The sequence below is a fragment of the Epinephelus lanceolatus genome, chromosome 2 (assembly GCF_041903045.1).
Source record: "Epinephelus lanceolatus isolate andai-2023 chromosome 2, ASM4190304v1, whole genome shotgun sequence".
Classification (NCBI taxonomy): domain Eukaryota; kingdom Metazoa; phylum Chordata; class Actinopteri; order Perciformes; family Serranidae; genus Epinephelus; species Epinephelus lanceolatus.
The window spans coordinates 31,558,902-31,577,943 of NC_135735.1; the positions used below are offsets into that span (position 1 = coordinate 31,558,902).

Consider the following 19,042-nt stretch of genomic DNA (forward strand, 5'->3'; position numbering starts at 1 on the left):
TAATAAAAACTAAGTGCGAGGAGACTGGTATCTTCAATATGTAGCCTGTAGCATATAGTCTGAAAGCCTGCCTGGGGGTGAAAGTAATTCAAACTATGGAGGAATGTGGGGAAAAAATCACCAAAGGGTCTCTGACTTGATTTTCACATGATTTAAAGCATGACCAAAGCGGACCTCCAAAATGTCCCCTGTTGCCTCGCCAGTCCACTGAAGGTGAATGCGTAACAATGCTGAGGTCCTCTGTTGAATAGGTACGCATGTGTGCGCACACGCACACACACACACACACACACACACACACACACACACACACACACACACACACACACGCTTAAACGCTTTGGAAAAGTCATTTAATTATTCATTCAGATATTCAGTTGCTTTCTCCCTTTCATTCTTCCTTCTGTGTATCCTTTCACCACTTCATATCACTTTCAGTTACAAGCCTACTGGATTAAATTAAATCATTAAATCTGAAGCATGTAAGCAGTAAAGATTTTCTCTATTTCTAATCAAATTAAGTCTTTTTGTGCAATATTTCTAATTTGTGGTAGCCTACAATTCTTATGGCCGAAATACAGGGGACATAGATGCAGTGCAACATGTCTGCTGCAGTATGCCTAAAGCAGAGCGTGTTCATTGTACTCAACTGAAGCTGCTACACTGACCATGGAAGCTGCGCTGGGCCGTGTGGGCATCGCACAGCTCTTCTCTTTTTAGGTGGCTGGTCCATTTTTTTCTCAGCGCATGGCTCAATGGCCTTCCAACAAGTACAAACTACTTCAAACTGTGTAAAACCAAGGACAATCTGTTTAAAAACGATTAAAATGAATAGCTCATTGTATCGGGGCTACACAATGCAGCAAAGCAACCTTGTGTGTTTTTACATTTCATATTAAAATAAATCAATCAGATCAAGGCATCCTGTTGTTAAAATAATGCTGTTAATTAATACAGCAAGCCTACACATTTCAAACTCTCCATAACCAACTGCATTATCACATCATACAGCAAAACTCAATACACACACAGTGAAGCTGCAGCAACCACAGGCTACAAAGATGGATTCTATGCAGCAGGTAAAAAACCCTGCTCCGCCCTGCCTTTGTAACGTGTTGCATCTGTGCCCCATGGATTTTGGCTGTTAGCTTTATTGCCTTTCGGATCTAGAAATGACTTAATTAACCAAGGTTAACCAAAAAAAAAAAAAAAAAGAAGAATTTATCCACCCCATATACTTATTGAATTAATAATCTGGTAAAATTATGTAAAAATAGAAACTGAATTTGCATTTTGCAAAGAAAAAAAGACATTTTTACTATGTAAGAAAAACTGTAAGAAAAAGCCTTAAATATATATAAACAACAGCACATTAGCTGTGATAGCCACCACATATAACCAAAAAACGAAAAGGGCACCACAAACAAGACCTCAAAATTTGTCAATACAGAAGTATGGCAGTAAGGAGAAGGGTGTCTCTTGGCCAAAAGTATAGTTCCCAATCCATTCTTTTACAGAAGAAAAACTTTTTATCATTTAGCACCCTGTTTACACTTACATTAGGTACAATATCTATCTAACCATCCAATTGCTGTGTTTATATGTGCAATAAGTAACAAGACGTTCAGTAAAGAAATGCCAGCAATATGTTTAAGATTTGTCACTAAGCAGTATGTACTGTTATCATAAAAAAAAGATCTAAGCCATAACTATCAAAAAAAATGCTTACATTGTAATATTTAACAGACAGTTGCATAAAAAAGATGTCACTTCTGTGCTATAATACCATTAAGTCATGTAATGTAAAAGGGACTTTGTTCTAATATGAAGGACAAACAATGCTCACGAGTGCAGACATACACAAAGACACATACTCAGGTTATGAGTGCTCTCTCTCTCGCCAACATGCCTATTTACATGCTTTGAAAAGAATGAAGAGAGAAGAGACAGAGAGATGGAAGAAGAAGAATGAAAGAGAGAGGGGAGACGCGGAGGGATGAAGAATGCACAGATGAGATTTCAGCAGCTCTAAATCTCTGTTTCTCCTACTTCACTGTAACAAGCTACTAATTAAAACAGCTTAGAGGGAGGGGGAGTGAGAGAAAGAGTTAGAGATGATTGCCTCCTGCATAATCCTATAATTACCACAGTCATAAAAAACAGTCACTCTGTCAGTCTAATGAAGAGATGTGTTCACAATTACTCTCAGAAAGCTCTGCTGATACTCAACAGTCTGTGTCAAAATATTTTTGTAGATGCCGAACTGTGCTATCACATTTCAACAAATCAACTCTGGAGAGATCTGCAAGTGTTTCTTTCTACCAATTATGCCACTTCAGTAAAATTTTGACAAGTGACAGAACTGACTGTTAACTAACAAATTGGAGTTATGCTACATATAGTTGTTCCTCTACAGTAATTGTTGAAATTGTAATTGTAGAAATATGTAAAGACATTTAATTACGCCAAAATATCAGGTTATAAATACTGAATAAAACCTATTTCAAGATGTAAAAGCTATATTTAGCTATATTTGAGGTACGAATGTCAGTTTCAATTTAATTTTGTTTTCAGTAGCCCTACATCCATTAACCAGTACCCAACAGATTAAAATAGACTATGAAACACCAAATGACATTAAGTATAAGAGGCCTTCCCTTTGAGTCTGGTGCTCCATTCACTCAGCGTATGCTTTAGCATGCAATTCAAAGCGCTATCCTTTAAAGGTGGTGAAATCTGCACTAGCTAGTTTTCACCCAACCTAAGGAGGGCAGTAGGCACTATGTTTAAGCATGTTAACACAGTTAGCCTGCCGTCTGTCTCCCACCAGATCTGGGTTGCATGCAGTGCAGTAAACTGAAAAGTGGCTAAATTAACCTATAAAGTGACATGCGTAACAGGCAAAAAATATACTTGACTGTTAACCTATTACCTGTTAACCACTGACATACCTAATTTGAGGTCACCATCAACAACTTTCAGAAACACGAGTTACTTGTATTTGTAAGTCCTCACCTGCCACTGATGGTGATCTCATTGATGGCATAGTATCTGTGTCGCTGGTTCACCCCGGCTGCTCTGGTGTGGGACTGTCCCCTCAGGTGGATCCTGACCTGGGTGGCGTGTGCCATCTTCTGCAGGGCAGGAGTGTTGTAGAAGTCATTATAGCCTGGCCTCAGGTTTGGCTCTGGGGTCAGCAGGCTGAATATGATGTTACCTCCTGAGAAGGGCACATCGCTGGAACATAGGAAACACACATCAAACCTACTGTGTGTATGTGTGTGTCTAGGTCAAATCTCTTTAAAAACACAACACAAATCTAAGGGATCGTATTGAGAGTTATGAGAGTGGACTGGCTCTCATAACGGGCCTGGATGGCACAGGATTTTAAGAAACCCTGCATCAAGGCTGATAAGACTTGAAAGAATGACTACTTGGAATCTTGTATAAAGTTAAACAGTGGAAGAATATTGCAATAGATGCAATATCTATTTATGCATATAAGGGTACTTATATGATCACACAACAGCACTCCTGGAGCAGTTCTGTAATTGACTGGTATGAAAACACCTAAAATGACTGAGGCGTGCTTGAATTTATCTTGCCAGACACTCCCGAAGCCTCAGAGGAGCCAGTGTCTCTTGCGGGATTAAATAAATCTTGAGAGATAAAAAAACATAAATCTTGCAAGATCAAAGACAGTGCTGTTTTTGATATAATTATCAACCACTAATGTCACAGAGTGTGTTATTATGTTGCCAGTGAGAGGTTCAATTGCTCTCATGCCAATTTAACTAATACGTGTTAGAGTGCCAGGGAAGGTTGTATGTGATATCATCTGTCAGTCAAGTGAAAAATAAGCAATGACTACATAATCTGTGATCTATTCATACCTGTTCTATCTAGTGCCAACCAAGGCCTTGATACAAGCAGCTATGCCAAGATTGAGTGTGTGAGACTGTGTGTGTATGTTAAGACTATGTTCCAAGGCCAGTGCTCTATCTGGTGCCAATCGAGAGTCTGTTACCGGTCATGTGCCAAGGCAGCACTGTAGGTGGTTAGCTTTATAAACCCTGTCACTGTGAGAGCACCAGTGTGTGTGTGTGTGTGTGTGTGTGTGTTAACCGTATGTGTGTAATGAGTATATGTTGATTTCCTTTGATGTCTTTTGAACACACTAACACACACAGATGTGTGCATGCATAAATGTGCGTTTATATGTATTTGCATGTGTTCACATACGTCTTTATTTAGTCTTGCCAGTAATTTCTGTGTAATCTCCTCTGCCTTTACGAGGCCATGGCCACCCAACAGCATACAGCAAGAACAGACTGCTTATGGAGTTCATTTTCAGTTTATTTTTATATAGATGACTTATGGCAGTGTCAAATGGGTTGATCAAATTGTGGCCAGAGATGTCTTTATCTTCATCTGACTGATGACACAGTAAATGACGAGAGCTTATTTTAAAACAGTGATGAGTATCCTGCTAGTCACTAAACACATTTGTCCTCCCTGATTCCCAAAGAAATATTGATACTATCAAAGGAAAATGTGATAGGGGCGTCGATGGCTTAGTGGATAGAGCAGACACCCCATGTACAAGGCTGCTACTAGCCTCCAGCCTGTGGTCCTTTGCTGCATATCACCCCCTCTCTCTCCCCCCTCTTCACGCTCAGCTGTCCTGTCAGTTAAAGGCAAAAATGCCCAAAAAAAAACCTTAAAAAAAGGATAATGTGATATTGTCCAGTTGTTATCTAGTCAAAAATATTGATGTTTCATGAACCTATTTTAAAGGGACAGTTAGGATTTTTTTGAGGTGGGTTCGTCTGAGGTCCAATCAGTGTATTGCCCACAGTACATGTTGATCGTCACGCACCCAGTTTGGAGAAGCAGACAGGAGGACTTTCATGGAAGCGGAGAGAGGGCAGCAGCAAAACATATTATAGACACCTAAAAAAAGTCCCATCAATAAAAGTTTTATTGTATGCTGTATGGAAAATATTTTTGCTGCTTTATCATGCCGTCCCAGGGTCGGGAAGCTGCTATCTATGCTCTTTTTAAAACCATTAACATCCATTAACAAAAGCAGTAATTTTAGCTAGCAGAACACAGGAGTTGATGTTCTACAGCAGCCTTTACCAGTTAGTTAAGTTGTGTTATTGTGTGACTTTGATAAATCCGTATTATCCTTTTAAAAAAACACAAAAACAAACTAACTAGGGTGATATTGATTAATCAACGATTGATTAATCTGTTGTTAAGAATTTGATCAAACTGGAAATTTAATCGATCAATCCACAGGCTATGCAATTCTGTCACAATATATCCAATATATTGCTGTGATCTTTGACTGAGGACAAAACGTATTTGGTATTGTTTGGTATAAGCAAAGTTTTCATGTATGCTTTAAATCACAATTAATCGATTAATTGATCATTCATTTTACCAATACTTGATTAAGGAAAGTGCTTACAATTTGCAACCCTAAAACCAACCGATCGAGGCAGTGGCAGACCTCATACAAATCCAAACCATCCCTTCAAGCTTGGCAGTTATATGTAGTTTTTCAGTATCTGAAGCATTTTTAATGGGTCTGGAACTCTAAGCGGCAAGAGGAACTTTTCACACCACAACCGAGACTTCACCTTGTATTAAAGTGTAAAGTTTTGTGGTTCAAATTATGTATACTGTAAACTAAAAACTAAAAAATTCAGCATACAATTTTTTTTAGAATCTTTTTTCAGTTAGGTCAATAAAACTGACTATATTTTACGCCCACTCACTCATTCACACGCGGTACCTACCTGGGCAGCTGCAGACAGTTGACTGAGTCCGGTCTCAATAAAGGCCCGTTGTTCTGCATTTCAAACACACTGCAGTTTCTGGCCATATATTGCCAGTTTAACCAGGGCTGTTCTGTGGTGGTGCCATTATCAAGCTCTGTGAAGTCAAGCCTCCGTCTTTGGATCAGGACTGACTCAGGCAAGAGCCCGCCAAACTGTACTATAACATAGAATATCTAGAGGGGAGAGGGGTAAAGGTTAGCGTGAACAGAACCAGATTTGCAATACAGATACACCTGTTCAATGTACAATACAAAATGAAAGGCACGTGATAAATGTTACCATTGTGTTGTTCAGTTTTTGTTGATGGTGTCAAACACATTTATTCACCTCCATGGTAATATATCAAGATGTGATACTAATTTGTAGTGGTGTAGACAAAACATTAAAAACATATTGGTCAGTTACTGTGCATTGATAAAAATCACATTTTAATGATGACCTAAAATTATAATTCAGGGTTTCCACTAAAAACAGACAGCCGTCGCACAACACATAGACACAAGTGGTTTCCCCTTAAACCATGTGCGTGTCTGTGTGTAGGTGTGGGTAGGTGTGTTAAGTGTTATCTGCCCCTCTACAGTGTGGGCTGGGACACTGGGTTACACAGCAGGGAGCGCATTAAGCCACCACCACTGCGCAAACTCTCTCTCTCACACACACACACACACACACACACACACACACACACACCCCGAACTTCAGAAAGTGTCTTTTATCTGGGGACTTGAGTTGAGCTACCACGTCAGGACAGCTCCCAAAATCCTGCCCACACTCACATACACACTTCAGAGAGAAGAGGGACGAGTCTTTTGACAGCCCCAGTGTCGACAACGCCCAAATCCAGCAATATCTCTCTCTCCCTCTGCCCCCCCCATCTGTCTCTCACTGCAGTGCTTAGAAAGAGGATGAAACTACTGTCCAGTGCACATACAGGTGGAAGCAGATAGATACAGTACAGGGTTTGTATTGTAGCATTTCAATTGTACGCTCCACAGTTACAGACTGTAGTTGACTGTCCAACCCAAAGTAGCTAAAGATGAATGAGCAGGTAAGGAGGCTGACACACCATTTAAACAACACAATGACCTCGAATAACCCACATATGCTATAAAGTGTTGACATAAAAATGTCGAAATGAATTATTATCACAACAATACTGTAATTCCATTATGCCCTCTAAACTTTACACTCTGCTACATACCACCTCACATATATTTTCACATAATTGCATATATATCTAATAATCAGACCAAATAAAGACTAGACACTTTGCATGTATCCCCATATCAATACTGAAAGTAAATATTGCTGTGACCACTTAAAATAAACAGTTTTGTTTCATAGTATATTTAAAGTGACTAGAAATAATTCTGTTTTGTAGTTACATGTACATGGTGAAAGCTATACAAGCAGCCTGAATGAGTCAGTGGCGTCAAATGGGCACTGACATCATTCTGCATAACACACAGGGTTGGTGTGTGAAACTGGTGTTCAACATTGTTCAAACACATGTCAACAGAATATACTCTGTTGATTGCTAAGATCAAAGCCAAGGCCTGACAGCTACAGGATAGTATCTTTGCTCGTCCACTCTACCAGCCGATGGCAGTTTCAGGATAATAGTACCCTTATCCACGGAGTACAAGTGGGTTGTGTTGGCAATTCATGACCTTTGTGGCCTTACCAACTCAGGCGGCCAAAGGAGCTGCATGTGTCAAAAGAATAAGGCCATGTCACAAAAACACTGTTTTAGGGTTCAGCCTTCTACTCTCGGTTTCCAGTAAACATGGACAGTAAACACAGACAACCCAGACAAAGGTCTGGATATACAGATGAAATACTGTGTGTTTATGAACATACACTTGCTAAGAGTCAAAAATAAGGGTGAGAACTGAGGATGCTGTGATGCAAAACTGCCTGTACAAGTACTGGTAGCTGAACTTCTTTTCTCTGTCTCTTGGTTGACCAGCTTGGGGATCCATTTGCAAATGTTAACATGGATTGTGCAACAACACTGTTTGCTTTTTGTGATTTCATCTTTAAACTGATATCACAAGGTGGTGGACTGATTTAATGATAAATTCAGGTAACTAAGTCAATTCAGTCGCCACGTATCAACCCAACAGAAAAACTGATAGTAGATACTACAAGAATCTTAGACACATTTTCAACCACTACTGTACTGAAAAGTGGTAAAAAAAAAAATTATGGAACAGTCATTTAAACTGAACTTTAAGACCTAGAACCTAAAGACCAGCTACCTGCCTGTCTATCATTATTATGGATTAATGTGTGTATGTGCTTAGGTGCATGTGTATGATTAGATGTATTACCTGGTATTGTCCATTCACTAAGTCCACGGTAATGGTGACTCCTTCATCCAGTTCCTCTGTAGTCATGATCTTAGAGAGCCATGTGGTGCCCATGTCCCGATCATTGATATAACTGAGTGGATGGGCATTAAGGTTGAGTCTTAAGACTCTGTCATTGGTGGTGTCCTCAACACCGTTGGGAATGCAGTATCTGGTAACAATGAAATTTTAAGTTTACAATACAACGTAAGTGTTCAATAGAGGACTGTATCACCGAAGGGTGAAGCTTTAGAGAGCCACTGAGAAATAACGAAAGGCAGGCTCATCAAGATACAAAAATATTTACACTGATGAAAGGTTTAAATATACAGTTCGCTATCATAAATACATAAGAAGTGGTGATACTGTACCTCTCAACTAAAGGGTGTACTCTGGGGTGACTGGGAGGACAGCGACACTCTGACTGGGTATGTAGCTCGGGCAGGACCCCGGAGTAAACCTCTACTATTTCCCTGTTAAAACAAGAAACAGCAAACAAAATCTAACTATAATACAACACTGAAGCAAAATATAACATATATAATATATCATATGGCATAAAGTTAGACATTGCATAGCTATGTTTTACAAAAAAGTAACATCTTAAAAAACATTTGCAACACCAAATGAAAAAAAACACAAGCACCCCCCAAATTGAGAAGGACTCTTAATCCATTTAAATTGTGGTTAGGATTTTAAGGATGAAAACTATGACAGTGACCAAACAACTTTATGATAACTTACATTTTGGGATACAATCCTAAGGCATCTGTTGACATGCCTTTGACTGAACATTTAGTACAAAGTGGAAAATCAAAGGCATAATTTAAAAACTCAATCTTTCATTTTGTCTTACCCAAATCTTGATGAGGGAAACTTGTAAGCTCCAAGTCCTCACTGTGTGCAGTACATCACTTGTAAGCAAAACACTAATTGCCTTGTATTGAATTCTCAGGAAAATCCTCTGGAAGCAGTATGGATCTTAAGATGCAACGATTAGCCTTCCCCTGCTTTCCTCCAGCCATCTTTCCCTTTATCGCTCCATTCGGCTCCTCTTCCCTTGTTGCTTTAATCTATAAAGTAGCCTTGTCTATTTCTTCTCATTTCTATCCTTCCTCCCTTTATTCAATCTACCTATCTATAGCTTCCCCTCCTTTTCCTGTGTCAATCACAGCTCCCTTCCTTCTTCCTTCTAACCTTTTCTTTCACAACACTCATTTCCTTTGTTGCTTCTTCAATTCTTCCCTCTGTCTCTCCCCACAGCTGCTCATTACCTGTCCCTCTGCCACACTCTATCCAACTCACCTGTTGGTCAGAGTGGCTGGATAAAATCTAAAGTCCTGCATCCGCCCAATGAACTGATAAGACCCTGGAGAGATGAAAAGAGAGGAGAAAAGAACATAAAGAAGGTGTTAATGGGTTTGTACTGAAGGCAGTGAGTGAGAGGATTTCACAGTGTTTAGTAGATTATCTTATCAGTTTCTTTATAGCAGCTAAGTGAGGCTGCCCACAGCTGCTTATAATGGCCAAGTTCATGATACAAAGCCAAACAGGATCGGCCACAGTCTACATTTGCTTCCACTGGAGAGCAGGGGGGCTTATAAGGACAAATTCATTAGCTTGGTTTTGAGGCAAGGGCCAAAACGGGTCTGTCTAGGGATAACCAAGTATTACCCAAATCCAGTGCTGCACAGGGCTTACTTACTAGTGTGTTTCCTCACACTGTTTTAACTGAGCTGATTTTCTTTCTTTTAACAGAACCAATTTCTGTCCCTTTATCCAAAAAACCTATGTAAGTTCTGAACATTTTGAAACCTAGTTTCTGACCTCTGACAATTTAGCTGCAGATAACTCATTAACTTATTTTAACTTATTGATTATTCTGTTGATTCATTAGCCCTTTTTTAACAGGAATTGTGCAAATTTTCAGGAAAGCCAAATCAGTCTTTTTTCAGCATTGGCAGTATAAAAGCAAAATCGGGGAGTGCGGTAAAATGCCGCCTACCTAATTTTGTTTATACAGAATGTGCCTTTTTCAGGGCAATGGTGGGTGTGAGCAAATAACAAAACATGTAGCACAGCGTGTGACATAAAAAGTGACGTGGGAGGGAAGCCGCGGCTGGTCAGTCCTTCAGTGATTCTCTCGTAAGTCGGCCCGTTCTTCACCGTCCCGGTCATTTGACGATCAATGGCCTCTCGTTTGTGAGAACAAGGACGGCGCTTAATTCCTTGTCTCCCCAGTTGCTCATCTTTACAGTGTCTGTCAGGTTTGCGTTTCCCTCTTGCTACAAGCTGCTCGCTAATTCCTGCTATCAGCTGTTTCCTGTTTATCCACCGCCAGTGGCTCGCACATGCGGAGTCATCAACAGCTCCTCCCACAAGTCATCAACAGCCCCTCCTGTGGCGGAAGGCCGCCTCGTTCTGTTTAAACCAAAAAGGTTCCGCCAATATGTCTACCCTACAAGGCGGAAAATTGGGCACCTCGGATCGACTCACAAATTCGGCTCTGTGTGTCTAAATGCTCGCAGCTTGCCGGCAAAGTGGCCCAACATTCGCTCAATCGGGCATTGTAAAAGGGGCTTTTGATTTGTCATTTGGTCTATAACATAAGAAAAAAAAAATTAAATGCCCATTACAAGTTTCCAGAGCACAAAATGACCTCTTCAAAATACTTCAAACAACAGTTCTAAACCAAAAGATATTTAGTTTACTGTCACAAGACAAAATGAAGGAAGGAGGGAATCTTCATTATATGGTCATTTACCCCAGGCACATTACATAATGTAGTACATAAACTGCTACATGTAGCTTCATGCTAAAATCTTGGTTGCAGATGTTCTCAATTTCTCCCCAATTTTGGATCATATTTCTGCTGGAACATTTCCAGTTGCAAAGATTTGGGTTTGGAAGCTTTTACTGGTGATGTTTCATTGTAGCATGTGCTGCTATACTCCATTAGGCCATTTCCCTGACTGCAATGGTGTGTAGAGATGATGAGAACGCAGATACAGAAGACCTGTAAACAGTGATTAATCAGAACAGAGTAGCCTCTTTCGGGAGGGGGGCTGAAGAAGATGTTTCAGACAGAGGGTGAATACAGGTATATTCAGGCAGACAGTATGACAAAAATAAAGTGTTTTCTATACATTAAAGCATGTCAAGATATTGTAGGAGAAACCCAAAATACAAAATTAACCTTAAAGATTAGCCTAATTAACCATTTTTTCCTACTGTTAATAAATGTATAAGTTGCTCTTATAAGTGACAACACATATTTTAGCAGTAAAACCAGGAGGGGAGAACTTTGATAAAGCCGTCTAGCTGATGTTGAAAACAAACGATCTGCAAAGAGGTAAATGCAAAGATGCTTTACAAGAGATGCCACATACATCAAACATGCCAAAATACCAAATTCTCTTTATCAAGCAAACATACACTGGGATGTCTCGAACATATGGGCACAATGTCCAGATACACATGTGCATACTGCAATGCGCACAAGAGACACCATCAAACACATAAAGGAACACAGACAAGCCCCCAGCTCATCTCCACACACAACCATACATACGTGACAATGTTGGACGCAACATAAGAGACCCACACAGACGATGATGCTGGTCCAAAGAGAGCCGGAGTCTTTTAGTGTCCAACAAACTTCTGTCTAGTTTGACAACAACTCTTAGAAGAAGGATAACGTCTCTGAGCATCGACAGAACCCCTGCCATGTCTAGCTTTGTCTGTGAAAGTGTGTGTGTGTGTGTGTGTGTGTGTGTGTGTGTGTGTTAGAGGCTTTACTGTGTGAATTCCAAAAAAACATCCTTACTTTAGAGAAAGAGAGTGTATGAGTGTGTGTGCATGTGTGTATGTGTGTATTTGAATTTGAGAGAGGCTTTGCCATGTTTGGCCCAACTACTGTGTGTGTGTGTGTGTGTGTGTGTGTGTGTAAAACAGAGAGAGAGTGAGAGAGTGTTATGGGATGTAAGTGTGTTCGAACAGTGTGTGGTTGTGCAGCCTTAGGCTTTGGCTCAGGATTTCTTTAGCGTGTGGAAATGGGATTATGCCTTCCTCTGAAAAGCACTCTCCCTATTGTTACTGGGATGATGCAAGGTATAAGCCTTAATTCTCTCTTCTCTGTGTAGGTCTCTGTCTTCTCTCTCTGTGTTTCAGATTCAGTTATCCGTCGCTCTCAGTTTCCTCTTCTGTGTTTTTGTGTTCTTAGAACTGATGACAGTTAATACAGGCAACCAGGAGTTATGTGTGATTTTTGTCATGTTTTTCCTTTCTGTCCTTCACTGGAGAGACCAGTGGTCACTGATGGTAACAGCAACAGCAAACTGAATGGTAAATGGACCACATTTTTATAGCACATTTATCCAAAGAGCTTTACAAGACGAAGACAACAATGGAGCAACTGGTGTATTTGTTAACAATCTGTGAACAAATTAATGTTTTAATGGCCTTTTATTGGCTTTTGTACACCAGGCTATGAGCACATTAGAGAAGCAAACTCTGCCAGTAAAATTCAAAACTAGTTCACAATGAATTAATGAACAGAATGTTCATTCATTCACTCATTTTCTGTAACTGCGTATCTTGTTGGGGGTCATGGGGGGGCTGGAGCCTATCCCAGCTGACACTGGGCGAGAGGCGGGGTACACCCTGGACAGGTCTCCAGACTATCACAGGGCTGACACATAGAGACATCCATTCATGCTCACATTCACACCTATGGCCAATTTAGAGTCATTAATTAACCTGCATGTCTTTGGACTGTGGGAGGAAGCTGGAGTATACAAAATTATTGAAAATGATGAACGTGTAATCTTGGTGACCAGTGTTGTTGATTTCTCCCTAATTTTGCATCATATTCCTGCTGGAACACGTCCAGTTTCACGGTAGAAAGTGCCGCTATTCTCTGTAACAGTCATTCCCCTGGTTGCAATGACACGACTGAGATAGAGGAGACCCAAGACCCCACCTTGTTGACCAATTAGAGCAAAATGGACTGTTTCAGGAGGGGGGGCTTAAAGAGACAGGCACTTCAATACAGCTTCAAAGACAGAGGATAAATACAGGTGTGCCAGCATGAGGAAAATAAAGCATTTTTTGACCATCAAAGTATGTAAACATGTATACTGAGTTTCTACTACAAGAAGTATGAACCTGAAAGTGTCCTTTTAAAGGTCCCGTATTGTTACACTTTTGACCATCAGTATGATTTGAAAAACACACATTACACATTGCATGAAATCAATTCTCTTACAAGTTACTATGATCTTTTGATACAACCAATCACAGTATCCTTATCAGCCACTTTAAAAATGTGGCTGACATTTAAAGCTCTGCTCTTGACAACTTCTTGCTGGCAGGGTCCCCTCCAAAAACAGACATAGTTGTTAATCAATACATCTGATCAGCATTCGCATAATCAATCCACTGATCAGAATTCCAGACACAGCCCAGAGGTTCAACAACCACACACACACACACACACACACACACACACACACACACACACACCCACACTACCTCTCTCTCTCTCCCCGGAGCCAATCACTTGCATTGATCACAACCACTGATGTGATCTTCAGCTGATCAGATGCTACCTGCTGTGAACTAGGGATCAATGCCTGATAAACGAGAAGAAAAACACTCGTTTATCACTCTGGAGATGAACGGATATCATTTTTCTCTCAATTTCTCTCCTATTGACTCTGAGACGGCTCCTAGGCACCACCAATCAATCAAAGATGTGTAGTTGAAGGGGGATAAAGGCTGGGAGGAGAATAAAGGTGGAGTAGTCATTGACACCATATTTAGATATACAGACAAGATAAACTAAGAGGTAATTTTTCTTCACAAGGAGGACGAAAAAAAAACAGATGGTGGTCCCTCTTAAGGACGAGGGTTGTAGATGGGGCTGATTTCAAGTTTGAGAAACAAACGTCCTCCCTTGCTATCTGAGTTTTCTGTGACAGGTTTAGACACTTGCAATATTGAAAGTGACCTACATTTTAAATAAATGTATGACTTAATTTGTTGCCTCACATTCTGAAACCTGCAAAACACTTTCTGTGTGATCAGGGCCAAATGTGGTGCCATTGAGGAATCTGAGCTTTGAGCATCTGGGATATCTAGATCTAATGCATCTCTGAAACAATGTAACCTGTCACATGTCAAAAATATAAAAACAAAAATACCTGTGTTTAAAAAAAAAAAAAAAAAAAAAAAACAGCCATCCTTACCATTCGAGCTGAGGCCCACCCACATGGCACCATCCTCGCTGATATCAGACAGCCTGCTGGTCAGAGGTTGTGTGTCAAATGGTGTCCCATCCTCTTCAAGTCCATCCAGGAAAAGACTCACACGCCTGTCGTGGACCTGAAAATCAGGCAGAATGAGACCTAAGTCTTAGGTGAACAGTTTGAATCCAGGCTTTGTATTTACTGTGTGTATTTTCAACTTTATGCAGCGGATAGTCTGCATTTTCTGTGGGAGAAGAATCAAAAAGTGTCTTCAAATTGTTCTACACTTTGTCAACCACTCACAAATAACAATAAACAATACATCACTTTTTCCCCTTTTCAGAGTAGCATGGACATTAGATGAAGATGAGGAAGGCCTTTGTAGTCACATAGTGTGATTTATTTTTGAAAAAACTTTGTTGAATTTATCTAATAGCATCTATGTAAACTGTACCCCAGGTTTTGGGAGGGGGAAAAAACTACACAGATTATCAATTAATAAATCGGCATTTATATAAAGCACCATTGGATACCATTAAAAGTCTCCGAGCCTGTTCATGGAAGGGAGCGGCCCGAGGGGCAGATGCAGCAGTAAAGGCCTAGCAGCAGGTTACTGCTGTAACACACAACGTCTAAGAGAGAGTGGCAGCTGCTCTGTGTGTGCATATGTGCGTCTATCTACAAAAGTGTATGCACGCACCACTGGTGTGTTTTTGCATATCTGTGCATGTGTGTGAGTGTGACCATGTGTGTGTGAATTATACATACGGCTAATCTTCCAGCTCATTTCCCCAGTAGCAGAAAGAGCCTCAGGCTAAACTGCCTCAGCCGCAAATTAGCTTTCTGTTTGACCAAAAATCTCCTCTCCACTCCTTTCCTCTCTCCTTTCCCCGATCTGCTGCATGAATATTAAAAACTGCACGGCAGACAACATCGTCAAAGCAGGAGCAGCTCCCTTTCACATCAAACCCAGGCAAAAGAGAGATACTTCCATAAGAGGGGCTCTCCTCCCCCTAAAAAACTTTAATGTGCCCTGTCCTACTCTCTCCCTTTACCCCATCTCCAAATCCTGTGTTTAGGAAACACACTGTGGGACCACTGATAAACACGACTCTCCCTGTCTTACTAGAGTCCCCCTCTCCTGCTTCATCTCTCTCCTCTCTCTTCTGCTCTGGTCCTCCTTGCTTTGTCCTTTCTCCTCCTCACGAGGTCATTTGATTCCTTCACCTTTTTTCTGTTTTTGAGTTCCCTCACCTCGTTTTCATTTCCTCCCTCTCTCTCCCTATTTTTCATAACCATCTTTACTTTCCCTTCCCTCTCAGCCGACGACTTCCCCCTCTCATCTCCCTTCCTGTCTCTTTCCCTCATGTTTATCTTGCCCTGTCGCTCTCACTTGTTGTCAGCTCTTTAGGGAAGTTGAAAAGGTGTGAGGAGGGAAATAAGTCCAAGTCAAAAAACGCCTTTAGGGGATGAAGGCAGGCCCAGACAAGTGTCTGCCTCTCAGAGGATAGTTAAGACGCCCAGACAGACACTTTCATGATGGCTGATTGAAGACTAGCAAGCGCATGAGAGCAGAAGAGAGAGCGCAGGAGAGAATAAGAGTGGAAAAAAAGGGAAGAAAAAAAAAGAGACAGGAGGGAGAAAAAGAAAAGTCAGAGAGCGGGTGTAAGAGAGGGAGCCAGAAGAAGGGCCCTCTTTAGGAATCTCTAAGCCGGAGCTGTGTGGCTCTTGGGGAGATGTGAGGCAGTTGTCAGGCCTGATGTAAATGAATCCTGAAGCGCTTCATCCTCCTTAGCCGCCACGCGCCCTTTTGAAACACAGCCAACTCCCCTTTGTTAGCTTTCACAAACACTTTCCCTCTGTTTTTCCCTTTCCCCGTCCATCTGTATTTTTACCTCCTCCTTTCCTCTACCTCTCTTTGTCTCTTTTAGCCAGCGTAACTTCAGAGTTCTTTGAGAATGGAGGGAAAAAAAGGAAAGGAGTTGGGGAATTCTTTAGTGTTGATAACCAGTCTCATTTGGACTGTGTCCACTAAGTACAAAGGGAAGGAAATAATACTTTATACCGATCCTCTTCCTTTTTTACACAGGATATGTATTTTGTGAGGGTTTTAACTGAAGAACTTTATGGTACCATCACAGCATGCATTTTCAGATATATAGTGAGCTATATAGAGCCCACAAGTTGTGATCATTAACTATAGTTAAGTGTGAGTTAAAATTTGATAAAGGTGCAATTGTGCAGCATATACTGTAAGTGTATGTTATATTTCTAACACTATTAACTATTGACTATACTGTTGGTCTTGCATATGCCCTGATAACAATCTTTAATGTGCAAGGGGTACCCATAACTCCAAAGCTAAGGTTAAATGTCCCTATCTAAACTAGAATACCACCTCATGGTTGTATGCCTCTGCAAACCACTCAAGTTACACTTACAGTTTACATCCATGTCTCTGAAAACATGGATGCTTCACACACATCTTTCCCCCGGCTGTACAGAAGATCTATATAACCAGCACAGTTTCAAGGTGGACACACAAGATTAGTGTCACCAATTCAGTATGTCCCCTGTTCCTGAGTTATGACATGAATAACGACCAGGAAAGTGTTTTTGCAGACCATTATGTTGTCAGAGTGAAGTTGACCTTGAACCTTTTGGATACATAATGTCATCACTTTATCATTTCATCCTGTTAGACATTTGTGTAAAATTTTGTCATAATTAGAGAATTCTTGAGTTCTTGAGTTACAGCCTTAAAACGTGAGGTCACAGTGACCTTTGACCTTTGACCTTCAACCACCAAATTCTTATTAGTTCATTCTAAAGTCCAAGGGAACATTTGTGCCAGAGGTTGCGCTAGACTTTTTCGTCACCGGTCATTTTGACCGACAGGGTCATAAAAATCCGGTAATAATCTATTTTTACCGGTCATTTTAATTTTTGTTTTTAAATGATAATAAAGATATTCAAAGATCATTTAGTTTTCATTCGTTCGTTTTTAATAAATCCAACAAGCAAGTTATAAAGTGTGCATTAATAAGGACATGAACGAAAAGATGAACAGACATCCACACACCACAGTGCTTCAGTTCGGTGTCTGGTCTATTTTTCATGCGAGCCGCGAGCGCTTCTGTCAAGCTGGATAGAGCGGATCGTACCAAACAGGAAGTCGGACACAGAAAAGACGAGAGAATCCGGCCAATTTTCAAAATAAAATAACAACAGCATGCACTGAGGAACGTGAGGGAATACCATGTTTATAATTTAAAATAACACAACAGTGCATAATCGAACACATTTTTCAATACCCAATCACTTCATTACAATTTTAATTTTGTGTCACTGAGCCTACAGACTACATAAATAAAATGGTCAGAACAATATGCCTTATTCATTCAGTGTTAATCCAACACACTCAATACATGGACATGCAATGACAAATTGTCATTAACTTATTACGTTATAAAAAACGATTAAAATATGGACTTACCCATGTTTAAAATGACGTGTTGAAGGGAAAAAACGAGTACTGACGGGAACAGACAAGTGGAGTCAATGTTTAACTGGCGTGGACAGCGCAGGAGAAATGCGCTGCCTGTGTGGACAGTCAAGCGCCTGTGAGTATACTCGCAGGACTTCTGTGGCACTACCGCATCTGGTGTGTCCAGGCCGTTATGTTACCAACGCTACATGAAGCAGATGAATGACTTTTTCTCTGCAGTGTGAAAACGGCAGCCGCTTAAACCACTGACTGTGCACTCTGCCGCCAAGTGGGCAGGGGTGGTAATTGCAACCAGTCAAATGACCAACGGCCTTCAGATTTTCCGGTCATTGTTGTAAAAAAACAGTCAATGACCGAGAATATCCGGTTAACGCGACCCCTGGTTTGTGCCACATTTGATGAAATTCCCGAAAGGTGTTCTTGAGATATCACTTTCACGAGAACAATGTAAGGTCAAAGTGACCTTGACCTTTGACCACCAAAATCAAGTCAGTTCATTGTTAAAGGGAAATTTTGGTTTATTTCAACCCGTCTCCTATCGTCCTAAATTTGGTTCAAGTGACTAGTGACATAGGAGAGATGGGTTCAGCAGGGTTCAGTCTGGGCCAGCCTGGATATTGAATCTAACCCCTGCACCACCTGTGGTCCCTGCCACTATTCATGGTTCCATTAGTACCTGGCCTGGTTGCATGCAGTTTTCTCCTGCATGCAACATTCCTGCAAAGTTAAGATTCTAACAGCTACTAACTACATTTTCACAATTAATTCTTTCACATTATTATCCTTTCCTTATTAAACAATTTCCTTCAAAGGTTTCTGTGCTCTTAGGGAGTTTCAAGCACCCTTTCGCTGTGCAAAACCCACCCCACTGGCAATGTTACCACCTAAGCCTCTCTAAAAGCCCAGGGAAACCCTGAGTGGAAAGCTTTTAGTGATCTGTAGACTGGCATTTTGACTAAAGCTCTTCTCGATTTTCACACTCTTGCCAAGCCATGGCTCAGTACACAGTGTGGACAGCAGTGTCTCTTCTAAGCCCACTTTGTAGCTGTGGGCCACAAAAGTAAGAGGTGGTAGAGAAAATATGAA

The 19,042-nt window shown here is 40.7% G+C and overlaps 1 protein-coding gene across 1 annotated transcript in view; it reads right to left on the minus strand.

Moving 5' to 3' along the window:
* Positions 1 to 19,042, minus strand: part of ush2a (Usher syndrome 2A (autosomal recessive, mild)) — a 256,938-nt gene that overhangs the window by 211,181 nt on the left and 26,715 nt on the right. The window contains exons 5-10 of the mRNA XM_078160648.1: positions 14,449 to 14,584; positions 9,506 to 9,569; positions 8,572 to 8,673; positions 8,183 to 8,372; positions 5,808 to 6,022; positions 3,016 to 3,237 (exon numbers count right to left, since the gene is read on the minus strand). Of these exons, the coding sequence (XP_078016774.1) occupies positions 3,016 to 3,237; positions 5,808 to 6,022; positions 8,183 to 8,372; positions 8,572 to 8,673; positions 9,506 to 9,569; positions 14,449 to 14,584 (929 nt within the window). The remainder of the gene's footprint in view (positions 1 to 3,015; positions 3,238 to 5,807; positions 6,023 to 8,182; positions 8,373 to 8,571; positions 8,674 to 9,505; positions 9,570 to 14,448; positions 14,585 to 19,042) is intronic.